The sequence below is a fragment of the Schistocerca serialis genome, chromosome 4, assembly GCF_023864345.2.
Source record: "Schistocerca serialis cubense isolate TAMUIC-IGC-003099 chromosome 4, iqSchSeri2.2, whole genome shotgun sequence".
In the NCBI taxonomy this organism is placed as follows: domain Eukaryota; kingdom Metazoa; phylum Arthropoda; class Insecta; order Orthoptera; family Acrididae; genus Schistocerca; species Schistocerca serialis.
The window spans coordinates 225,977,580-226,002,202 of NC_064641.1; the positions used below are offsets into that span (position 1 = coordinate 225,977,580).

General features: G+C 39.5%; 1 protein-coding gene and 1 pseudogene across 2 annotated transcripts in view; both read left to right on the forward strand.

The window, feature by feature from the left end:
* The window catches only part of LOC126473368 (ankyrin repeat and BTB/POZ domain-containing protein 2), a 661,367-nt gene that overhangs the window by 587,993 nt on the left and 48,751 nt on the right, over positions 1-24,623 (forward strand). For both annotated transcript variants that reach the window (XM_050100375.1, XM_050100376.1), the window contains 2 exons: positions 16,256-16,400; positions 23,327-23,623. In XM_050100375.1, the coding sequence (XP_049956332.1) occupies positions 16,256-16,400; positions 23,327-23,623 (442 nt within the window). The remainder of the gene's footprint in view (positions 1-16,255; positions 16,401-23,326; positions 23,624-24,623) is intronic.
* LOC126475801 (5S ribosomal RNA) lies at positions 14,085-14,202 on the forward strand (annotated as a pseudogene).

Genomic DNA, 24,623 nt, shown 5'->3' on the forward strand with positions numbered 1-24,623 from the left:
CGTACACCACAGCATCATCAGCAAACAGCCACACATTGCTATCCACCCTATCCAAAAGATCATTTATGTAGACAGAAAACAACAGCGGACCTACCACACTTCCCTGGGGCCCTCCAGATGATACCCTCGCCTCCGATGAACACTCACCATTGAGGACAGCGTACTGGGTTCTATTACTTAAGAAGTCTTCGAGCCACTCACGTATTTGGGAGCCAATCTCATATGCTCGTACCTTAGTTAGGAGTCTGCAGTGGGGCACTGAGTCAAACGCTTCCCAGATGTCAAGGAATATGGCATCCGTCTGATACCCTTTATCCATGGTTCGCAAGATATCATGTGAAAAAAGGGTAAGTTGCGTTTCGCAGGAGCTATGCTTTCTAAAGCCGTGCTGATGCATAGACAGCAACTTCTTTGTCTCAAGGAAATTCATCATATTAGAACTGAGAATATGTTCAAGAATCCTGCAACAAACTGACGTTAACGATATTGGTCTGTAATTTTGAGGATCCGTGCTTCTGCCCTTCTTATATACAGGCGTCACCTGCGCTTTTTTCCAGTCGCTTGGGACTTTATGTTGGGCAAGAGATTCGTGATAAATGCAAGCCAAGTAAGGAGCCAATGCAGTAGAGTACTCTCTGTAAAACCGCATTGGAATCCCATCAAGACCTGGCGATTTATTTATTTTCAACCCATTCAGCTGCTTCACAACCCCAGGGATGTCTATCACTATGTCCTCATATGGGAATCTGTACGAGACTCAAACTATACCGTCTGCCTTATTTGATCTTAAATCCTCCAAAGCTCTTGTAGATTCTGATTCTAATACTGGGCCCCCTATCTCTTCTAAATTGACTCCTGTGTCTTCTTCTATCCCACCAGGCAAATCTCCCCCCTCAGAGAGGCTTTCACTGCATTCTCGCCACCTATCCACTCTCTCCTCTGCATTTAACAGTGGAATTGTTACCATCCTTACTTTTAATGTCACCAAAGGTGTTTTTTTTTTTTTTTTTTACCATCTGACAATCACATTCCTTTTTTAGATTTCTTCACATTTTTCATGTAGCCATTTTGTCATAGCTTTCCTGCACTTCATATTTATTTCATTCCTCAGCAACTTGTGTTTCTGTATTCCTGAGTTTCCTGGAAAATTTTTGTACTTCCTCCTTTCATCGATCAACTGAAGTATTTCTTCTGTTACCCATGGTTTCTTCCCAGTTACCTTCTTTGTACCTATGTTTTTCTTTCCAGCATCTGTGATGGCCCTTTTTAGAGATGTCCATTCCTCTCCAACTGTACTGCCTACTGAGCTATTCCTTATTGCTGCATCTATAGCCTTAGAGAACTTCAAGTGTATTTCATCATTCCTTAGTACTTCCATACCCCACTTCTTTGCATATTGATTCTTCCTGACCAATGTCTTAAACTTTAGCCTACTCTTCATCACTATTATATTGTGGTCTGAGTTTATATCCACTCCAGGGTATGCTTTACAATTCAGTTCCTGATTTTGGAATCTCTGTCTGACCTTGATGTAATCTAACTGAAACCTTCACATATCACCTGGCCTTTTCCAAGTATGCCTCCTCGTCTTGTGATTCTTGAACAGAGTATTCGCTATTACTAGCTTAAATTTATTACAGAACTCAATTAGTCTTTCTTTCTCCTCTCTCATTCCTTGTTCAAGCCCGTATTCTCCTGTAACCTTTTCTTCTACTCCTTCCCCTACAACTGCATTCCAGTCCCCCATGACAACCAGATTTTCATCTCCCTTCACATACTGTATTACCCTTTCAGTATTCTCATATACTTTCTCTATCTCTTCATGTTCAGCTTGCAATGTCGGCATGCATACCTGAACTACCATTGTCGGTGTTGGTTTGCTGTCAGTTCTGATAAGAGCAATTCTATTATTGAACTGTTCACAGTAACACACACTCTGCCCTACCATCCTACTCATAATGAATCCTACTCCTGTTATACCATTTTTTGCTGCTGTTGATATTACCCTAAACTCATCTGACCAGAAATCCTTGTCTTCTTTCCATTTGACTTCACTGACGTCTATTATATATAGATGAGTCTTGCATTTCCCTTCTCAAATTTTTTAGTTGTCCCACCATGTTCAGGCTGCTGACATTCCTCACCCCGACTCGTAGAACGTTATCCTTTCGTGGATTATTCAATCTTTTTCTCATGGTCACCTCCCCCTTTTCAGTGATATGGGCATTAACTTGTGGCAATTCTCCTGAGTTTTCCTTTGTAAAGGAACATTTGAAAACAGAATTAAGCATTGATAACATTGATGTTAAGTACCCGTATGCATCTTTATTAGTTAGGGACTGGATACTAACTTTGGTGCCACTAGCAGCCTTTACATATGACCAGAATTTCCTTGGTTTTTGTGAAATAGCATTTGATAATATTCTGCTACGGTAGTCATTGAAGGCTTCGTGCTTTGCTCTCTCAACAGTCAAACACATTGCATTCAGCATCTCTCTATCCACTCCCCTACATTTTGTTTTACACCTATCATGCAGTAATCTCTGTTTCTTTAGAAGATTCTTTACAGTGAGTATATATCATGGATGTTCGCTCCCATTATTAACTGTTCTAGTGGGTACATACCTATCCAGTGCATTGTAAACTAGTCTTTTAAGTGTGAGCCATGGTTCCTCTACATGCTTCTGCCCTATGCTTTAATTTAATTTTATGCTATATATATTATTATGCTATAATTTAATTTTAAATTAAACATTGAGATATGACACTACTGATTGTTTTATCTAGTTTACTGAACATACATATCTTTGTGCTTCTTTTAGTTGCCTTTTGTACTCTGCCACAACCACATCATGGTCACTGACACCAGTTTCATTGTGGACACCCTTGAAGAGGTCAGGTCTGTTTGTTGCCATTGGATCCAATATATTTCCATCATGAGTGGGATTCTGAACTAATTGTTCTAGGTAGTTATCAGAGAAGGCATTTAATAATGTTCCACAGGGTGTCTTATCATGCCCACCACTAACAGAAGTGTAATTTTCCCCATTGATCGTTGGATGATTAAAGTCTCAACTGTTGATTACATCACGACTGGGGAATTTACGTATGAGGAAACAAAGGTTTTCTCTGAAGTTTTCAGTTACATCAGGAGACGAGTCTGATGGACAATAGAATGATCTAATTACCATTTTATGCCCACCCCTGATACTGAGTCTTGCTCAGATAATCTCACATGCAGCATCAATTTCTATCTCAGTGAATTTGTGATTTTTGTCTACTGTAACAAATATACTACCTCCATTTCTCATTAGCCTATCCTTTCAACATGCACTTAAATTTTCCCCAAAAATCTCACTGCTATCAATTTGAGGTTACAACCAGCTGTTTGTAACTAGTATTATGTGAACGTCACTGCTTTTCAGGAACACTTCAAACTCTGGCACTTTTTTGTGAATGCTTCAGCAGTCAGCCAATAGGGTTTCAATACTCTTCCCTGTGGGAGGCATTTCTTTTGATCTTACAGTGATACTTCTGGGTTTCCTATAGCTGTTGTTATCTTGGTTGGGTGGAGAGTCACCCCTTGTGTGCACCCCACACACAGTCAGCTACCTGGTTAGTAACAAGGGAGCCCTACAGTTCTCGACACTGTGGCACAAGTGTAGGAAGTTGCAGCCTAGCTAGTCAAGTACCTTTGAAGTGTCTGGTTTAGTCCTTCCACTCGACTCAGAACCAAGGGGCCACAACCAGGTCTGGGAACAGTGCTACAAATGGTGAGCTTCGTTGAAACACCACATGCAAGGCTGCTCTTCTTAAACTGCTCTGCCAGTCCTCGGAAAGTATGACCTTGGAGCCCAGATGATGCCTGTCATCTGTTGTTCTGTTCTATCATCTGTTTGTTCCAACCTGCACTACAATCTGCAGTTGGTTGCACCCTATCCCCTCAGTGGCTACTGGAATAGCCTCTTCAACCTGTTTAATGAGGCCTACAGGCCTACACACTGAGTCCACCTGTTGTCCTTTCTTGTCTCTTGCTGCCATTTCCTTCAGTGTTACCATCATTCGCTGTATGTTTGAACTGCCAACAATTAATAGACCCTTGCCCTTTTGTGTTTGCCTCCTCTTGACATCAGATGAAACATATTTCCCCAAAACAGGTAAAGTGAGTCCCACTGGCTCAATTTCAGTTTCATTGAAGGTAGCACCTTGAACTTGTTGGTTAGGTGGATCGTTATAACACCCTGAGTCCTCCATGATCCCTTTACACCATGTACAGGATGCCGAGACGTACCATAAAAATGCAACTCATCAGGTGGATGAGTAACGACAGATCCCATACTTTCTGCTGAGAAGGCAGGATCCACATGCAAGGATAGTACTTGAGGTACCATTTATGCCAATACCACAGCTCTCGGGAGCTCTTCCAACATACTGATTTGCAGTGGCTGTCAACGTTTTGACAGGAACTCATCCCGTGTTTGAGAACAGCATTCTCAGTGGGGCTGCATTTTGGTTGGTGCAATATATTACAGGACAGTGAACAAATAACTTTAAACTAAGCATGCTGAATGTTTTTTAATCTGTTGAGCTAAAAAATTACTAATTCCCTCTGAAAATTGAAGCAAATACACAAAACGAGCTTTCTGTTAACGCAACAGAAAAATCTGTGGTAAAAATTACTAGTTTCCTAAAACTTTTTGAGGTTAATTATAGTTGTTAGCAAACTCAAAAATACAATTAATTTATGATAAATATAGATTTATATACACCTCTTTAAGGGAAAACCAGATGTAACACGGTATGTTAGTTACTATACCTGCTACTGTAACTAGATCACAGATGCCAGTTTACTACAAATTAGGTTATGCACAGGACAACAGTAACTTTCAAAATTCTCAAAAATGCACATTTAATTGCATTGAAATTACAACAAAGTTCGGCATGATATTTTTTGGCAGTAACTGTGAATTACAAATGCTGATTTGCTACAAAATAGGTCATTCAAAACATCTTTACCAATAAACTAAAGAAAATACAGGTATGTAAATGTCCAAAAATTCTCAAACATAACATATTTGTCATGTAATTATACGGTTAAATTAGAGTATGAGTGTTTTGAAAGAGGACACGCCTACTGATCTCAAAAATTTTAAAAGAGCACAAATAAGTGTAACCTTACAATTGACGATAACTATACAGGGTGTCCCCATAAGAGCATGCAAAAATGTAACAGAACATAGAGAGTGCTTCACTGAACAATTTGAAGTAGGGAACCTGGGGTTGGAGAAGCCAGCTTAAGAAGATATGGAAGTAAACTTGTCTACCGCTTTGTCTAGCATTGCTGTTTTCCAGCTTATTTACAACTAACATGTACACAAGTTCGCATGTACTGTGCTATTTATTTACATGCACATTCTTTACTTCCTGCAAGGAAACAAGGAGACGAGCCTGATTACTGGGAAGTCATAATGCTGCTTTTGGTTACTTGCTTGTCCATAAGATGGCTCTGTTGTATCGTATTTACATTGTCCCCTTGGCTTTTCATTAGAGGATCTGGATACTACATGATGGTGCATCGCCTCACTTCAGTGTGGATGTCTGCGACCATATCAGTGTTGTATTTCCTGGGCAGTGGATTGGAAAGGGAGGTCCTATTCCATGGCCTGTGAGGTCACTTGACCTGAATCCTGTTGATTATTTCCTACTGTGATATCTAAAGTCTCTTGTGAATGAGACTCCAGTGGATACAGAGATGGAATTAGTCACCAGAAATGAAGCTGTCTGTGATGTGATTTGAAATACACCAGGGATAGGTCAGGGTGCATCAAAATCTTGTTCACTGATGTCATGCTTGCACTGAGGTTGATGAACATCAGTTTCAGCATATTTTGTAAGATACTGTACAAATTTTGTCAGTGATGGTACTTGCAGTTAGCTGAAACTAATGTAAATAAAAAAAGTACAGAGTAAGGTTATTTTATTCCTATTATGTCTTGAAGTTTGCTTCTCTGACCCCAGGTTCCCTACCTCATATTGTTCAGTGGAGCACCCTCTATGCCCTATTAAATTTTTTCACACTCTTACAGAAACACCATGTATATCACAATACAAAAGGGTAGGATAAATCAATGAAAGATTATGCAAAAGTAATGTGAACAGTAAAATATACAATTTCAGATTGATACAGAATCTTGCACATGTGCTCTCACACAGAGGAAAATTATGAAGTCGCCTTGCACATATAAACAAATGTGCAAATTGCTCGAATTTTTTACTTAGCTGTTTCTGTGCCAGAGAAGCTGGTGTTGGCAGGAAGAATCGAGATGGCACAGGCTGTGAAGCAGTCATTGAAGTGAAGGATGTTATGTTTGGACAGCATGCTTAGTAATTGGCTGGTCCAGCTGTTTCTTGGCCACAGTTTGTCAGTGGCCCCTCATACAGACAGATAACTTGTTTGTTATCATGCTCAGTTAGAACATGGCATAGGGATTGCAGCTTAGCTTGTGACTGCTTTAGCTTGTGGCTGCTTTTCTCAGGTAGCCCTTGGTGGAATAGGTAATACTTGTGACCAGACTGGAGTAGGTGATGATGGTGGGAAGATGTGTGGATCAGGTCTTGCATTTATGTCTGTTGTAGGGGTGTGAGCCATGAGGCAAGGGGTTTGGGAGCAGGGGTGGAATAGGAATGGACGAGGATATTGTGTAGGTTTGGTAGTCAGTGGAATACTATTGTGGGAGGAGTGAGAAAGATAGTGGTTAGAACATTCCTCATTTCAGGGTACAACAACAGGTAGTTTAAACCGTGGTGGAAAAAGTGATTCAGTTGCTCCAGTCCTGGATGGTACTGAGTCATGAAGGGAATGCTCCTATTTTGTTGGATGATGGGACTTGGGCCTGTGAAGGCCTCAGTGAGGCCCTTGATATATTTTGAGAAGAACTGCTTGACACTACAAATGTGATGGCCACACATGGTTAGGTTGTGTGGTAGGAACTTCTTGGTATGGAATGGTTGGCAGCTCTCCAAGTGGAGTTATTGCTGGTGGTTGGTGGGTTTAATATGGACAGAGTTACTGAAGTAGCCATTTTTTAGATGGAGGTCAACATTGAGAAGGTTGCTTGTTGGATTGAGGAAGACCAGGTGAAGTGAATGGAGGAGAAGGTGTTGAGGTTCTGCAGGAAGTAGAAACCAACCTCGAGGAAGATCAGTTTGGATTCCGTAGAAATATTGGAACACGTGAGCCAATACTGACCTTATGACTTATCTTAGAAGAAAGGCAAACCTACGTTCTAGCATTTGTATACTTAGAGAAAGCTTTTGACAATGTTGACTGGAATACTGTCTTTCAAATTCTAAAGGTTGCAGGGGTAAAATACAGGGAGCGAAAGGTTATTTACAATTTGTTCAGAAACCAGATGGCAGTTATAAGAGTCGAGGGGCATGAAAGGCTAGTAGTGGTTGGGAAGGGAGTGAGACAGGGTTGTAGCCTATCCCCGATGTTATTCAATCTGTATATTGAGCAAGCAGTAAAGGAAACAAGAGAAAAATTTGGAGTAGGAATTAAAATCCATGGAGAAGAAATAAAAACTTTGAGGTTCGCCGATGACATTGTAATTCTTTCATAGACAGCAAGGGACTTGGAAGAGCAGTTGAACGGAATGGACAGTGTCTTGAAAGGAGGATATAAGATGAACATCAACAAAAGCAAAACGAGGATCATGGAATGTAGTTGAATTAAGTTGGGTGATGCTGAGGGAATTAGATTAGGAAATGAGACGCTTAAAGTAGTAAATGAGTTTTTCTATTTGGGGAGCAAAATAACTGATGATGGTCGAAGTAGAGAGGACATAAAATGTAGACTGGCAATGGCAAGGAAAGCATTTCTGAAGAAGAGGAATTTGTTAACATCGAGTATAGATTTAAATGTCAGGAAGTCGTTTCTGAAAGTATTTGTATGGAGTGTAGCCATGTATGGAAGTGAAACATGGACAATAAATAGTTTGGACAAGAAGAGAATAGAAGCTTTCGAAATGTGGTGCTACAGGAGAATGCTGAAGATTAGATGGGTAGATCACATAACTAATGATGAAGTATTTAATAGAATTGGGGAGAAGAGGAGTTTGTGGCACAACTTGACGAAAAGAAGGGACCGGTTAGTAGGACATTTTCTGAGGCATCAAGGGATCACAAATTTAGCATTGGAGGGCAGCGTGGAGGGTAAAAATCATAGAAGGAGACCAAGAGATGAATACACTAAGCAGATTCAGAAGGATGTAGGTTGCAGTAAGTACTGGGAGATGAAGCAGCTTGCACAGGATAGGGTAGCATGGAGAGCTGCTTCAAACCAGTCTCAGGACTGAAGACCACAACAACAACATCAGTTTTTGGGTGGGAGATTGCAGTTCTTTTTGTGGACATAAGGTTAGCTTGCATGTTGAAGGATTTGAGGAATGATGGTGGGGCAAGGTTCGAGGTTAAGAAATACTGGAAAGTTACCAGGAAGTGATTTGGCGGCAGTGGGGGTGGTTCATAGTTGGCTGAAGGAATGAATTGAGTCAGGCAGGTTTCAGCATTGCTTTTGGGTTGGGTCTAATGGGTAGGGTTGGTGGTGAAACAGTTTGCATTGTAGGGACCAAGAGAATGAGAGAAGGTCTTTAACAAGTCCAACATGATTGAATTTGGAAGTTGCTGATACTTTTGTTGGACTAAGGCTTGTGTAGGAAAGTTTCATGACTGTGTTTTGGGTCTGTTTAGGTTCTGTACTCTGTATGGTGCCTGGAAGGAGTTTTTGAGGGTGTGGTAAATATGGTTGGTCTGCAAGGCAGGGTTTGTCAGCTATGAGGGGATGTAGAGAAAGTTTGGAAGCTGTTGTAGAGGTGGTAGGTACTGGTAGTCCAAGGCAGAAGTAACAGGTGAATAGGTTGGAAAGTTTTTTGAGGTGCGTTGCACATGCTGCTCTAGTTCCTGGAGGGTAAGAGTTACAGTGTGAGAGAAGGGATACAGAAATTTGGAACTGCACAGAAGAAGAATTTTTCAGAGGGTGACGAGGTACTGCGAGCAGGTTTGGGCCTGTTTTACATGGTTTTGAAGGACTAGGTTGGTGAGATTTGAGGATTATCAGAATTTGAACAGATGGAGGTCATTGTGGAAGGAGTTGTTGCAGCTGAGGTGGGTAGTTTCATGGTAAAGCCTTTTGTTGATATTCCATGATTAAAGCAACAACACATGAACAGTATGTGGGACTGAAGAAAGAGGACAACAGATGTGACTACATAAGATGAGGTTGTTGTTGTTATTGTGGTCTTCAGTCCTGAGACTGGTTTGATGCAGCTCTCCATGCTACTCTATCCTGTGCAAGCTTCTTCATCTCCCAGTACTTACTGCAACCTACATCCTTCTGAATCTGCTTAATGTATTCATCTCTTGGTCTCCCTATACGATATTTACCCTCCACACTGCCCTCCAATGCTCGTCCATGTTTCACTTCCATACATGGCTACACTCCATACAAATACTTTCAGAAATGACTTCCTGACACTTAAATCTATACTCGATGTTAACAAATTCCTCTTCTTCAGAAACGCTTTCATTGCCGTTGCCAGTCTACATTTTATATCCTCTCTACTTTGACCATCTAAATGATTAATGGAAAATCTCATATAAGATGTGAAACAAATACTAACAAAGAGATAGAGGGGCTGGCCAGTACTTACCTCAGCTCAGTACAGCCGATAGATACACACAAAACAGAACTGAAAATTTACATTCCTCCCCCTCCAACAACAATGTTCCTACCCCCAGACCACACAGAAGCATCCCCCTTGTCACCCAATATTATCCTGGCCTCGAAAACATCAACAAATTACTCCGCCAGGGATATGACTTTCTCAAGTCAACCCCTGAAATGAGATCATCCCTTGACAAAATTCTCCCCACACCACCCAGAGTTGCCTTTCGTCGCCCCCCTAACCTCCGTAACATCCTTGTTAAACCCTACAATATTCCCAGACTACCTTCTCTACCCAGCGGTTCCTACCCCTGTAACCGACCCCGCTGCAAAACCTGCCCCATGCATCCCCCCACAACCACCTACTCCAGCCCCGCTACTGGTAAAACATACACAATTCAAGGCAGGGCTACGTGTGAAACTACACATGTCATTTATCAGCTGACATGCCTGCACTGCACAGCCTTTTACATCGGCATGACAACAACCAAACTGGCTGAGCGCATGAACGGACACAGACGAACTGTCCGCCTAGGAGATGCCCAATACCCAGTAGCGGAGCATGCCCTCCAGCATAACTCTAGGGACCTAGGAACCTGCTACACCGTATGTGCCATTTGGCTTCTCCCACCCAACACCAGTCCCTCTGAACTGCGGAGATGGGAACTTGCACTCCAACACATCCTTTCATCCCGCCATCCCCCTGGACTGAACCTACGTTAAACAACCTCACTCCCATTCACTCTTCAGTCTTCTCCTCTTTCCCTTTCCTCTTTAGCCATTCACGCATCTTTTTATCCTACATAGTTGTGTTTATCTTTATACTATATACCTCTTTACTTCTGTATGCATCCTCTCTGGTTTGAAGCTGGCACAGTACTTACAGTAGAATATCTTTGGCTTCCCTCTGACAACCATGCCTCCATCCTTGCTACCCTCCCTGTTTACCTTTCCCTGTTGCTTCATAACCTGGGTTGTGAGTAACTGAATCCACTTTCCCTTCTTCCCTTTTTTCCCCTCTCTCCTCCCTGAAGAAGGAACAAAGTTCCGAAAGCTAGGAATGTAAATTTTCAGTTCTGTTTTGTGTGTATCTATCGGCTGTACTGAGCTGAGGTAAGTACTGGCCAGCCCCTCTATCTCTTTGTTAGTATTTGTTTCACTACTTTGACCATCATCAGTTATTTTGCTCCCCAAATAGAAAAACTCCTTTACTACTTTAAGTGTGTCATTCTCGAATCTAATTCCCTCAGAATCACCCGAATTAATTCAACTACATTCCATGATCCACGTTTTGCTTTTGTTGATGTTCATCTTATATCCTCATTTCAAGACACTGTCCATTCCGTTCAACTGCTCTTCCAAGTCCTTTGCTGTCTCTGACAGAATCAGAATGTCGTCGGTGAACCTCAAAGTTTTTATTTCTTCTCCATGAATTTTAAGACCTACTCCAAATTTTTCTTTTGTTTCCTTTACTGCTTTCTCAATATACAGATTGAATAACATTGGGGAGAGGCTACAACCCTGTCTCACTCCCTTCCCAACCACTGCTTCCCTTTCATGCCCCACGACTCTTATAACTGCCATCTGGTTTCTGTACAAATTGTAAATAGCCTTTCACTCCCTGTATTTTACCCCTGCCACCTTTAGAATTGGAAAGAGAGTATTCCAGTCAACATTGTCAAAAGCTTTCTCTAAGTCTACAAATGCTAGTAACATAGGTTTGCCTTTCCTGCAAACTGGAACAAGATAGGAGAAAGAGTAAGGGGTGGTTCGGGTTGGTAGAATGAGGTACAAGTTCATGTAGCACAGGAAGGTGTGAAAAATAACATGCAAAATATGTGAGAGTGATGTAGGAAGAGTGATCAATTTGAAAGTGTAGGATTAATGACATTGGTGGGAGTAATGTTGGACATGAGATGCTGCACCAATAACCAACACAGTCATGTAGCCATGTGTTGTGCATGGATGAGATCGTTGATACAGTGTGGATTATAAGTCAGAGCATGTGGTACACTTTGGTAGGTGACATGTGAAACACAGAAAAGAAGAGAAAGAAAAGGACGGATACTGAGTAAAGTAATTTGTTAGAAAATAATAGCAAAGGAAAACAACACAGGGTTATGGGTTGGAAGAAATACCATTTAGCAAAATCAAACAGTGGAAAATCCAGGATGATATTAGCTGTTCATCTGCACAGGAAATCTGGTACAGGACAAGTCTTCTCCCACAGGGAGAAAATTATTATTTAGTAAATCTGTTCTTGTTGTTCAGTTTTATGTTGGCTCTTGATAAAATTGTTTCAGAATACATACAGATTTCTCAGCATTTCAGTTATTAAATGCTTGTCAGTTGTGAATTGTTAAATGATGACAGTTATCAATCCCACAACATTTATTGTTCCTGTAGACTGAGAAACTGTAGTAAAGATTTAATGTTCCATTGTAGGTCAAGTTATATTCCATGGTACAGTAAAAATTGTCTTAATTGTGCATCTATTGTTCCTTTGCTGTGGATTAACCAAAGTTACATTCAGTGAAGGATCATCTCATGAGTAAAACATATATACAGTAAAAAATCACTTGAGTTACCATATTTTATTGTTCTCAGGTCACACTATTAATTACGTTGGATTTAGTAATTCAATTTACTGTCCTTCAGCTTAACAATAAATAAAACTTGTAAATTATGAAAGACTGAAACAGCTTAATTTTCCTCTTAAATGCATATGTTTTTAATTGTTTGCAACATTTCCATTTACCAAGTGAGAGATAAATTTTTCTCAAAGCATTTTATTATTACTATTATTTAATGTCATGCAGAATTGTTAGATTTGTAGTGATGTCTGTGTTCCATTTACTACACAGAATGTACAGGGTGTCCAGTGAAGGAGTCCTTAATTTCAGAATTAAATATCTCAAAAACTAAGATCAAGAGACAAAAACAACAGATGATACATTTATTATGAACGCTTTAAGAATTTTTTACAGAAGTTTTGAAACAGTCTGAAAAGCTACTGATAGATGGTGCTGTACGCTGTGCAGCTTGTGTAGTATCAGTGTGCATAATTAAACATGTCCTCTGCACGCAGTCTTTGCAATCACATCACAATCTCTTTGAAATGTCCACGACTCGTAGTATGGAGGCAGCACAAACAAACAATGAAATTTGTGATCTCATCCTGTAGTGTCTCAATGGAAATGGATTCAGATGACACAGATTTGCCAATTCAAGTCCATCCGGCATGGTGGGATGGTTCTGGTAGACAGTGTATTTCAATGTGCCCCACAAAAACAAGTCACAAGGAGTCCCATCAGGGGAATATGGAGGCTAATCCAGTCCTGCACCAGTAAAATTGCAATATTCCACTGCAATGACTCTATTTGCAAAGTATTCATCAAAAAAGCGGAACGCCTGTTTGGTGCGATCTGGTCTGCCTCCATTTTGCATGATCCACTCTGTGCCTGTCCAGTCCTTCAATGGTAACTGTGGAGTGACAAATTGTTCCAAAATTGCAACATAATGTTTGCTAGTGATAATTTCTTGTGTGCGAAAAGAGAGAATGATGCCTCTGCTGCATACTGCAGCCCAAACAATAACTTGGAATACAGTGGTTTCACTTCACACAAATGAAATTTTTGGAACCCCAAAATTGTCAATTTTGTTTTTTCACAACTTGATTTAGGTGGAAATGTGTTTCATCTGTGAACTAGATTCAGCCAACATCAAATACTTGATCCTCAATCATGGTGGAAATTTGCTTCAAAAAGTTAGTTCCTTGCTGCCACACAACTCATACAGGTATGGTCTGGTTGTCCTCACCTTCATTTCCCCTTTATCCAGCATCAGACCAGGATGGAGCATTAATGGTAATTCTCCAATTCCTCCTGAATTCCCACCATTCTTCTTTTATAACAGCTTTGTTCCAGTCCAGATTCCTTCTTAAACTAGTCTTTATTGAGTCAATACGTCTTGCTCTAGGTCTCTCTGTTGTTCTCAAATTTGGCCTCTGTCATTTATTTTGGTGTTCTCCATCCTCCATTCTCGTTTCATCTCCAAACCATTTTAATCTGTTCTTTTCAATTCTTTCATTCAGCTTTTCTACTTGAATTTAGTTCCTAATATCTTCATTTTTCACTCTGTCTCTCCTTGTTTTCCATAATGTACTTCTTAAGAATTTCATTTCACTACCTTGAATTCTACTCTCCCCTCTTCTTGTAGCTGTCAAGGTCTCTGATGTTTATGTCAGTATAGGTGTCAAGTACATTTTGTACAGCATTTCCTTACACTTCAGAGGCACTCTCTTCCCCAGACTCATCCCTTCACACACTGGTAAAATGTATTGCTCAATTGTAGATTTTGTGGCAACGGCCTTGCCGCAGTGGATACACTGGTTCCCGTGAGATCACCGAAGTTAAGTGCTGTGGGGCGTGGTCGGCACTTGAATGGGTGACCATCCAGGCCGCCATGCGCTGTTGCCATTTTTCGGGGTGCATTCAGCCTCGTGATGCCAATTGAGGAGCTACTCGACCGAATAGTAGCGGCTTCGGTCAAGAATACCATCTTACGACCAGCAGAGCGGTGTGCTGACCCCATGTCCCTCCTATCCACATCCTCCACCTAGGATGACACGGCAGTCAGATGGTCCTGGTAGGCCACCTGTGGCCTGAAGATGGAGTGCTTTTTTTCAGTTGTAGATTTTTGTTAATTTCTGTTTCCATTCTTGCATTTTCCATTATCAGGTTACCTGGGCATTTAAAGTTAATCACAATTTTAATATCCTGCCCTTTAATGTTAAGTTTGTCCCTTGTCTTTTCTCCTCTGGTTTCTGTTATAGTCTTCCTTTCCTATACATGGTATTTCATTCCATATCTCTTGATTTTTTTTTTTTTTTTTTTCATTTAAGATGTCTGTTTGTTCTTGTACCTCCTTACTGTTGGTTCCATGAACCACAATATCATCAGGAAATAGCAAAAAGGTCTGGCCTGATGGCTTTCGATTTTGAATTTAAACACACGTGGGCTCTATCTCAGTATTTTCTGCAACCTGGAACACTTCAAACCAGTCTCTGTTACAATTGTTCTGATGGATTTCCTTGAATTTTGCTGAATAATTCCAGAAATCTTGGTGACATTTCCAAATAACTACAGTTTGACCAGGGCCAAAATTCCTTGCTAGATCATCAGCAAAGCTGCCTGTCTATTGGAATTTGAAGGAGAGCTTGTGAATTGTTTCTGCATTGGGCCCTTTTAGAACATTAGAACATTAAATCGTATTTGAAAACTGCACCTTGTTGCCACAGGACTGTCTTCTGCCAGAAAAACTCATTATTCAATGGATGATTTCAAGCTCTTCTTTTGATGCACTAAGCTCCTTTCATGTTTCAATGGTCTTTTGATGCACTAAGCTCCTTTCGTGTTTCAATGGTCACTTTAAGCTATGGTGCACCATTTATAGGCACTATGTATTGTGATTGCAGTGTCATCTGTTAGTAGATTTTCAGACTATTTCAAAACTTCTGTATAAAATTCTTACCACTTTAAGAATAAATGTCCTGTTTGTTGCACTCACGTTCTATCAGTCTTATTTTTATAGATATTTAATTTTGAAATCAGAGACTCCTTCACTGGACATCCTGAACCACAAAGACTGAGATGGGAGCTGCAGTTACAAGCCATATTGTTACAGCGACCTTTTAGCAGACTTATATTGAGGCAGGAGTAGTTCAAAAGTAAATGCCAAAATAAAAACTGATTTAGACATTTAGATTTTGTCAGTAGATTCTTAGCTGTATTATCTCCTGTGCTTTTTTACTGGTGAAGAGTATAGCATGTTTATCTCATTTCTTTGTCACAGTTGCAATCAGTATAATTATTATAATCAATTATTGGTGGTATTCCAGTTGGTCTGCCAAGTTTTTGTCTCAATTTTTGCACAATATTTAGATGAGTGACCCAGCCACCTTCTTCAGGTGCTGCAGGTTGTGCTGTTATGGGTAGTCACTGTCAAGGTGAAGTCCAGGCAGTCAGTACACTTAACAGCACAACACACAGCACCTGAAGAATATGACTGGGTTGGTCATCGAAATAACGTGCATAAAATGGAAACAGTGACTCAGTTGAACACCCAAAAGCACACCGTTAATCTATCATGCCAATAAAACCTGAGAGATCACTATTTAGAGACATTGCAGAGTGAACCTTGATACTGCAGTTGATTAAGAATGAACTCATAATTTTCTTATGGCAGATACTTTTAAAAATTGGTTCTTAGTGGTAAATTGGTCAGTCCAAGATCAGAAATAAAGCACAAGTCTCCAGCTGTCAGTGTTTTGATCACTAATACATTTAATTATTTCTTATACATAAAGATTTTTTTTTATTTTGGCTAAAAAAGGCTTTGTTTGTTGTACATATTGAAATACCTAAGCCACAAAAATTATCAGTACATATTTGTTTAATGCCCAGTTATATTTCATCAGTGCAAGGATGTTTCATGTCAAATTACAGTCATTTTTTGTTTTCTTCATTACAGAACAGAGGAAGCTGTATGTTCAAAGAGACACTGTGATGAGCAAGACTGTGTACGGAAGTTGAAAACAGATTTAGCATTTAAAATGTTAAGCAGTGGCCGTTCAGATCTTATTCCTCATGCTTTGCAGCTTTTGCCAGCAAATAAAGTAAGTCTTCACACTGAGAACTAACTGGATATTTATGTCAAGTGTAAATACAATTTATTTGTTCAATATAATGTAAGCAGTGCATTATCAGCAAGGAACATCCATGTACCATTTGTCTGTAGTTCAGAAGCAGTGCAAAGAATCAGAGAGTTCACATTGCACATATAAGATGTAGCAGACAATTCACTGTCCACATCACACCCCTTCAAGTGTCTTCGATATCTGGGGTTGAAACATATGCAATGCCCGAAACAAACTGTGACTTTAGACTTACTTGGTGGCACAGGCTGTGGCAGTGGAAGACTGGGTGTGTCCAGTGTCCTTGTGGAATCACCATAGGTAGCATCTAGGTGTTAGCCGCTGTCTCTGTACTGGTCTAAGTCGCAGTTGGGGTAAAGGCTGGCTTGAGTCTGTTGTGGATATCTTGATAAATGAGCTATTGATATCAATACCAAATGTTTTGTCATGGCATGCCAGTACCATGGATTTCCGGTAACCAAATGATCACTGGGTAGAACGTTCTTTTGAAGCACCAGGACAGAACTTACAGATCTGTAAGTGAAGATGTTGCACCAAGCCAACGGCTTCAATAGTACTATTTGATGTGATGTAAACAACTATAATGATAGTTCAAGTATTTGTCCATGCACTAATTCAATTGTTGTTACATTAAGATCTCCTTTGAAAGTTGCTGTTGGCCTAGTAGGCTGCCAGTCCAATGCTCTGTAGCATGACATTGCTGATAGTGCTTAAAGAGATGTGACACAAATTATTTGCTCTGATGGGTAATGATGCAGAGAGGAGTGCTGAAGCATGTGATCTACTCATGAAAGAAGGTTGTAGCTACAGCTGCTGCCATTGCATCTTTTATAAATTAGATTTCAGATCAATGACAGAAACGGTCATTGTCAGGCAGTGTTAGTACCATTTTGCCAGTGGTAAAGGTCCAGTGATGTCAATGTGGACATGCTCAAAACATTGGCTTGGTGGGATGAAAGTACAAAGTAGAGCTGTATCAAGCCGAATTATTTTGTTGTACTGGCAAGTGTTGCACTGCCAAACAAAGCCTTGCTATCATTCTCAGTGTTTGGCCAAACAAATTCCTTCTTCACATATCATACAGTAGCCCATACTCCTGAGTGAGAGAAACTGTGAAGAGAGGAACATGCTTGTTTGCAAAAATCTACCTTAATGCAAGGTTGCACTTGTGGCATTGATACATTGCAGTATAGCACCATGTTGAAGTTCAATATTTTAATACACCGGAACTGTAAGTTTCAAGGCATGCCTTCAATTTGCTGTCTCCTTCCTAAACATTGGCAAGTGTTATGAAGTCAAGTTCATTCACTGTGGAGTTATTTTGAGATAGAACATCTGCTGGTACAATCTGCTCACCATCAACATGTTAAATATCCATAGAAAATTGCATGATGAAGTCCAAATGCTACAAGTGGTATGGTGGTGCCTTATCTGGCAGAAACCAAGCACAAGGATCTTATGGTCTGTGAGATGCATAAAATGTCTACCTTCAGGCATGTACCTAAACTTTTTGATTGTAGCATATGCCACATAGAGCTCATGATGGTACATTGAGCAGTTTGCCCATGAAAGTGATACTTTTTTCCCAGAGAAAGTTAGAGGTTGCCAGTCATGTTGCACATGGTGTAAAACAGTTCCAGTTGCAGTTGGTGATGTGTCCACCATAACTGCAAGAGGTGTGTCAGGAAGAGGATGAGCTAACAATACAGCCTCTGTAATAGCAGCTTTCTCTCTGGCCAAAGATGCTTTTTCTTCAACAGTCCAACGTAGCATGTCTCCACGTTTATGCGAACTTTTTTGCATTTCAAGAAATGGAAAATACAGGATGAAATGTAACAATATTATAAAAAGGATAGTTGCTACTCATCATATAGCGAAGATGCTGAGTCGCAGATAGACACAGTAGAAAGACTGTCAGAAAGTGATCTTTCGGTCAACAAGGTCACACACACACACACACACACACACACACACATACACACACACACACACACACACATGACCACAGTCTGACTGCTGAGGCATTTCATTGAATGGTGCTAACAACAATGAATGATTGCACACTAAATGTTAATAAAAGTCTGTCAAGCCCAAGAAATGGTGTAATTCTTGTATTGTAGTGGCTGGGGAAACTAAGAAATAACCTCCACTCTGGCTTGTGGGGGCAAGATTTCTCATGCATTGATAAGGTACCTTAAGAATTTTTTCTGAAGATACATTTTTTATGGGTCAGTCACTAAATCATGTTCTTGGTAGGTCATCAGTGTAGACATAAAAGAAAGTCTCTAGTTACTTCAGCCATGAAGTGCTGGAAAATCTGGGAAGTGTAGCACAGCCTGAATGGTATTCAGACAAATTTACGAAGTCTGAAGGGTGTTCAAACAGTGATTTTCACTATGTCTTCCAGTGCAATTGGTATATGATGAAAAGCATGCATAAGGTACATCATGGATAAAACAGTCTTGCCATGAATGTGCTTAGCAAGGTCTTCAATATGTGGCACAGGATAACAATCAGGTATCATTCTGGCATTAAGGTGTCGATGGTCACCACAGGGGTGCCGCCCGTTACTCTTGTTAGGGATAATATGGAGTGGAGAGGCCCAACTACTATTTTAAGGGTGACAGATCCCTCATGCTAGCTTGAGAGAGAACTCTTGCTTTGTGGTCTTTAGTTCTCCTGGGCGCAGACGGCAAGGCCATGTTTATGACCCACGATGTAGGCAGGTGAACTGATGTTTGTTATTACAGCAGAATAGTGCAGACAACTTGGGGGGGAAGACATGCTGATGGAAGTGTTTACCTGTCAGCAGGGCAGTTCTGATGTTGAGTTCAGCCACTGTGGACCTCGCCTTGCACCTTGTTGTTGTATGACGTATCCATGTGATTTATCGTCAGCCACCCACAACTGATATTTGTTATGCTTACCCCTGTGTACATCTCTATACAGTTTCAGACTTTCTGCTTTCCTGGAGACTGTCTTGCATGATGAGTTTTCATTTCCTCTTGCAGGGCTCTGTTTCCTGGCCTGGTGTTGAGCTACCATAAGCCCGTACCATTTATTGTGACAACATTGTTCTTTAGCAGCATTGTCATGCCTGTGCAGACATTAAACTGTCCAGGAAATGGTGGTGTTGGTGAGGTGACAGTATGATGTACCGTTGAGTGTCTTACCAGTATTGGAGTATGTGATGTACAGCTGATTTCAGGTCGTTGTATGATGAATCACCCACCATCACCTTGATGTCAACATGTTTGTCATTGTATAGGTGCCCAAGTCTAGATAACTGTGTGGTAGAATCAGGCACATGTTGATTACAAAAATGTTGGAAGAGGCCGTACAATGATAAGAAATCCTCTCCAACACTCATACAGTACATCAACAACAATGAATCTCCATATGAACCCAAATTGAACATTGAAGTTTAGATGTAAGTTGATGTAGCTGTAAGACATGTCAGAAGATCCATTTGCAGTATGCAGACAACTACCATCAGTATTCTGTTATGGAAGGTGGGGAGAAGGTTTAACTGAGAGATCAGCTCCTGTATCAATGAAAATTTGTAGCTTGGTGGTGTAATCTGTTATAAACAGTCAATAGCTGTCCAGTTTGAAATCAAGATACTATTGCTACCAATTCCCAGCATCATTTCCCTTCTCAAAGATTAGTCAACACTACCAAGCTGCAACGCTAATTTTTTTGTAACATCAGAGATATTCTCGCCTGTGGACAAACACCATTTTCTGCTGGAAAAGCCTCACCATCGCACATGAGGAGTGCAGTGTTCATAGGTCCACGACTTATTTAAGTAGTTCAGTTACTTGAGCTTGCAGTGCTTCCAGAGAAGTCTCTGTTCTGGTGGTCACAGTTGTGATGCTGATCAATTGATATATCTCAACCATTTGGTCAGCAGTTTGAGCAGAAGCATCGAGGTCACCAGTGCAAGCTGAGAGTGTTTCCTGTGCATCCAGAGGCAATCGTGGAAACCATGTATTCTGCAGAATATCATCACTAATTGCATTGCCTGCAAGAGTGCAAAGATGATGAAGTAGTTGAGATGGTTACAGTCACCGATTTCTTCAGTATGAACCAGTTTTTCAAGTTGCTTAGCTTCTGTCTGTGACAAGCACATTACAAGTACATGCTTGACAGAGATGTATCTCTCAGTGCTTGATGGTGAAGCAAGAATGTCTCGTACTTCCGTAGACATTAGCTCATTAAGTGCAGCTACGATGTGACTATACTTAGTTTTGTCTGCGGTGATGTGGGCAAAGACAAACTGACTCTCAAATTGGACAAACCACAATACTGAATTATCAGACTAAGGCTCACATTTGCTAGTGGTAAGTCAGTGCTTGCAAGTTTCTGTACATTTGTCATCATAGGCATTGATTGCAAGATGTGGTTGTTCAGAAGTGGTTCTGTGTGGCAAGGTTGACACAAAAAATTGTGTTTTATCATTCTGGCATGTGATGTGACCATTATGGCACATGATTCGGAAACTTGGGGTCACCAAATATTATGTCTAAATACAAAGGAAAAGGAAGGAAGATTAGGTTTAACATCCCATCGACATTGAGGTCATTAGAGATGAAACACAAGCTCCGATTGTGTGAGGGGTGGGAAAAAAAAAGCGCATGCCCTTTCAAAGGAGCTATCCCAGCATTTGCCTGGAGTGATTTAGGGAAATCACCGAAAACCTAAATCTCGATGGCCGAATGTGGGTGTGAACTGCCATCCTCCAAATGTGAGTCCCGTGTGCTAGCCACTGTGCCACCTATGTGTAAATACAGTTTGTTTGTTCAGAAACATAAATGATTAATTACACTGCATAATCATAAGACTGCAAGGAGTATCTGTTTATCATTTTTTTGTAGTTCAGAGGCAGCATGAAGAATCAGAGCATTTCCAGTACATGCATAAAATGCAGCGGACAGTTCACTTCCAACATTTAATAAGCTAAACTATTCTCCAAAATAATATTCTTCTTCTTGTTTTATCTCGTATTGAGAATATTTGAACAACATAAAAATTAATCATTGAAGTTTATTTGCTTACATGGATTCACTGTTCAATTATCAAGACTGAACCTTGCGGTTAAAAAAAGCCATGATCCTCAATCTCTTAAAATAATATTTGTTGATTTTGTAAAGCACTACTCAAGACGTGTTCAGATTATTTAATTTTAAAGTAATCTGTAGTTAGCACCAACAAAGCACGAACAAATGTGTTACCAGCAAAAGCAATACTTTCATTCTAATTAGAATTTAGTAAAATGCAAAAATTAATTCTAATTAGAATTCAATATTTAGGAAGTCTGTTCAGCTATAATTCCAGGTGCAATAGCACAGCTCAATGTATTATTGCACGAATGATATCTTTGAACTATCAACAGAATCTGCTGAATATTAAACTTGAATTGCTCTGTTATCTAACTATTTGTAACTGAAGTTAATGAGTTAAATGACCCATGTCCTTTTCCTTGTGCTGACAACTGTTTAAAACTCCAGCTGACAGGATAAATCACTTCTTATACAAAAGTGCAATAGAACTAATGTAGGAATCTAAATTAAGCTTGAACTGAAGAAGACTGGCTTTCTGGACAACACTGTGAAATGAATAATTTCACAAATTAATTGAACTGCTGAAAGAGGCATTAGTAACATTACATTGCAGGTCATGAAAAACTCCATCTTACCTGTTAACATCAGGTAGTCTCAAAACAGAGTGCTTCTGTGTTGCTGCTTTGTCATCTTAGTACCAAAAAAGATTTGAATATCACTTATACTACAGGAAAGTTAATCATACAAATTAAATGTTGCATTCTTACATCCATTTGTAGAACTCTGCAATATCCATGACCTCCCAGATGGTGCCAAACAAGTCAAAGACACATGGTGTAGATGTAATGCTTATAGTTTGTGATGAATCAAGCTGGGATATTTTTACTTCTTGTATTGTTCTGTCATCTGCCTCCTTAAAATTCATTTTTTCAGTTTTAACTAATTACCATTAACATACAAGAATATTATCTGCATTTCCATGAAAGTGAAACCTTGGCCCTCAGTTTTAAAGACTATAACACCAGATCTAATTTCATGCTTAGTTTTATGTATGTAATTGATTTTCTAATTTATTTTGAGTATTCCTAGTTATTATCTTTATTATCTTTCAGTATAGGGTGAAATCAGTAATTGTTTGGTAACTTAAAGTCTCTTGTTGACTTACAAACAAATATCAATTCTGTAATAATTATAAACATTTGGAGGAACAACTAATTGTATTCTTGAAGTATCTATTTGGCTCTATTTGAAAACATGTTATCCAAGCCAGTCCTTGATTAATTTCAAAGTAATTAACAGTTTTGTCAAAAGTATTGTTTGCATAACTATATTTGTTAATTACAGAATCTGCACTGTGGATATTCTGTCATATATTTTTGTCGTATGTTAAAGCTTTAGGAGCTGAGTTGTTGCCATTGTTTGTGCCATAGACCTAGTATAAACAGTTATCTTAATAGAGGTGAGTAGCTGAAAAACAGCCAATTTGTACTGCCTCATATGAATGTGACATGAATTATTCCATCAAAAGGTAATATTCGGAAGCAAAGCCCAAAATATTTTTTTTTTTTTTCCCTATGGAGTTGATTGTTTTAATGTTTGGTAAGGAATTTATGGAAATAATTTCTTATTATATTTTAAACTAGGTTTAGTTGTGTATGTTGTTTCCTCTCTGTATTGCCTAGTTGTCTGTTTTAGTACATTCCGTAATCTTCAATTCTGGAATCTTACTGAAGTGCTTCCTAACCTTTTAATGCAAGGCACTTCATTTCAGTAAAGTTGAGGCATTTGAACACATAATAAAATATCATAATTTCTTACTTACAGAAACTGAACAGTGTGAATGAGCATGGAATGACTCCTCTCATGATAGCAGTTATAGCCCATGATGAAACATGTGTACGTAATCTGCTAGATGCAGGAGCAGATCCTGACATTGAGACACCTCCTCATGGTTCCACTAACTGTCCAGCAGTGCACGCAGAGACGCAACACTGGACTGCCCTCACATATGCTGCCCTCCAGGGTGATTGTAATATAGCACGGTTGTTGTTGGAACGTGGTGCTAATGTTGAGGGTGGTGCCCATCTCAGTGAGGATAAGTGCACACTTACTCCTTTACAGGTAGTTACCAACTGTAATATTGCAAGCAAGGTGACAGAATTAATTTTACGGTCAGCCATGGTGACGGAATGCGAGCATTAGGAAAATGTATTAATTACAGAATTACTTATTAATTGTGCCACACAAGTCAAATGAGGTTATCATAACTTAATGTTGTAACAATTTGAAAGTATGATATGTTTTGTGTTTGTTCTTATTATCAGGCATGTGGTGTACAAAATTATTTGATTAATGAAAAGTGATAATTAACCTACTTAATGGTGCAGTATAGCAATTGCTTGGGGGAACAAGGTGGGGTTAGGAGTTCCTTGAATTATGTTGATATCAGGTCGTATTGTTACTGGCTACCACTGTGTGACTTTATCAACCTGTATAGATTGTACAGAGATTGATGGTATTGTATTATGGAAGCCAGGAAGAGACCTGACAGCAAATGTAGAACTCCTAACACACCTTCCTCATCATCATGTAATTCATCAATTCCTTTAGAACAACTAAGTAGACTGAGCTTTAATGTAAGATTATTGTACTAATTGTGTGTGTCACATACTTGGTGATAAATGGAGCCTACTTGAAACTGTTGTATTTTCATGTTCTTGTAATCTACTGTTATCCTAACAAATATTGACTACTGTGCTCCTGTTCATGAATATTGTTGTTTACTGATTTTATCACCCTTAGGAGCCTATTACAGACAATCGGTTCTTTTACATCATTATATCAAACCATTCACTTTATATTTTGTTTATAACCTTTGTTAAACAGGCTACTTTCTTTACCATTAAAGTTAATTTCATTTTAATTTGATATTTGGTTTCAACAAGTTGGAAATAGTTCATGCATTGTTTCACATTTACCAGAAATTAATGATAAGAGTATCTTAACTGTGTCTAGTTGAAATTTGTTGTTGCTCTTTGCTGTCAGTGGAAAACATATTACCTACAACACTTAAGAATTTACCTACATGCAAATTAAATTTTTAAGAGCAGAACTTCCTTGA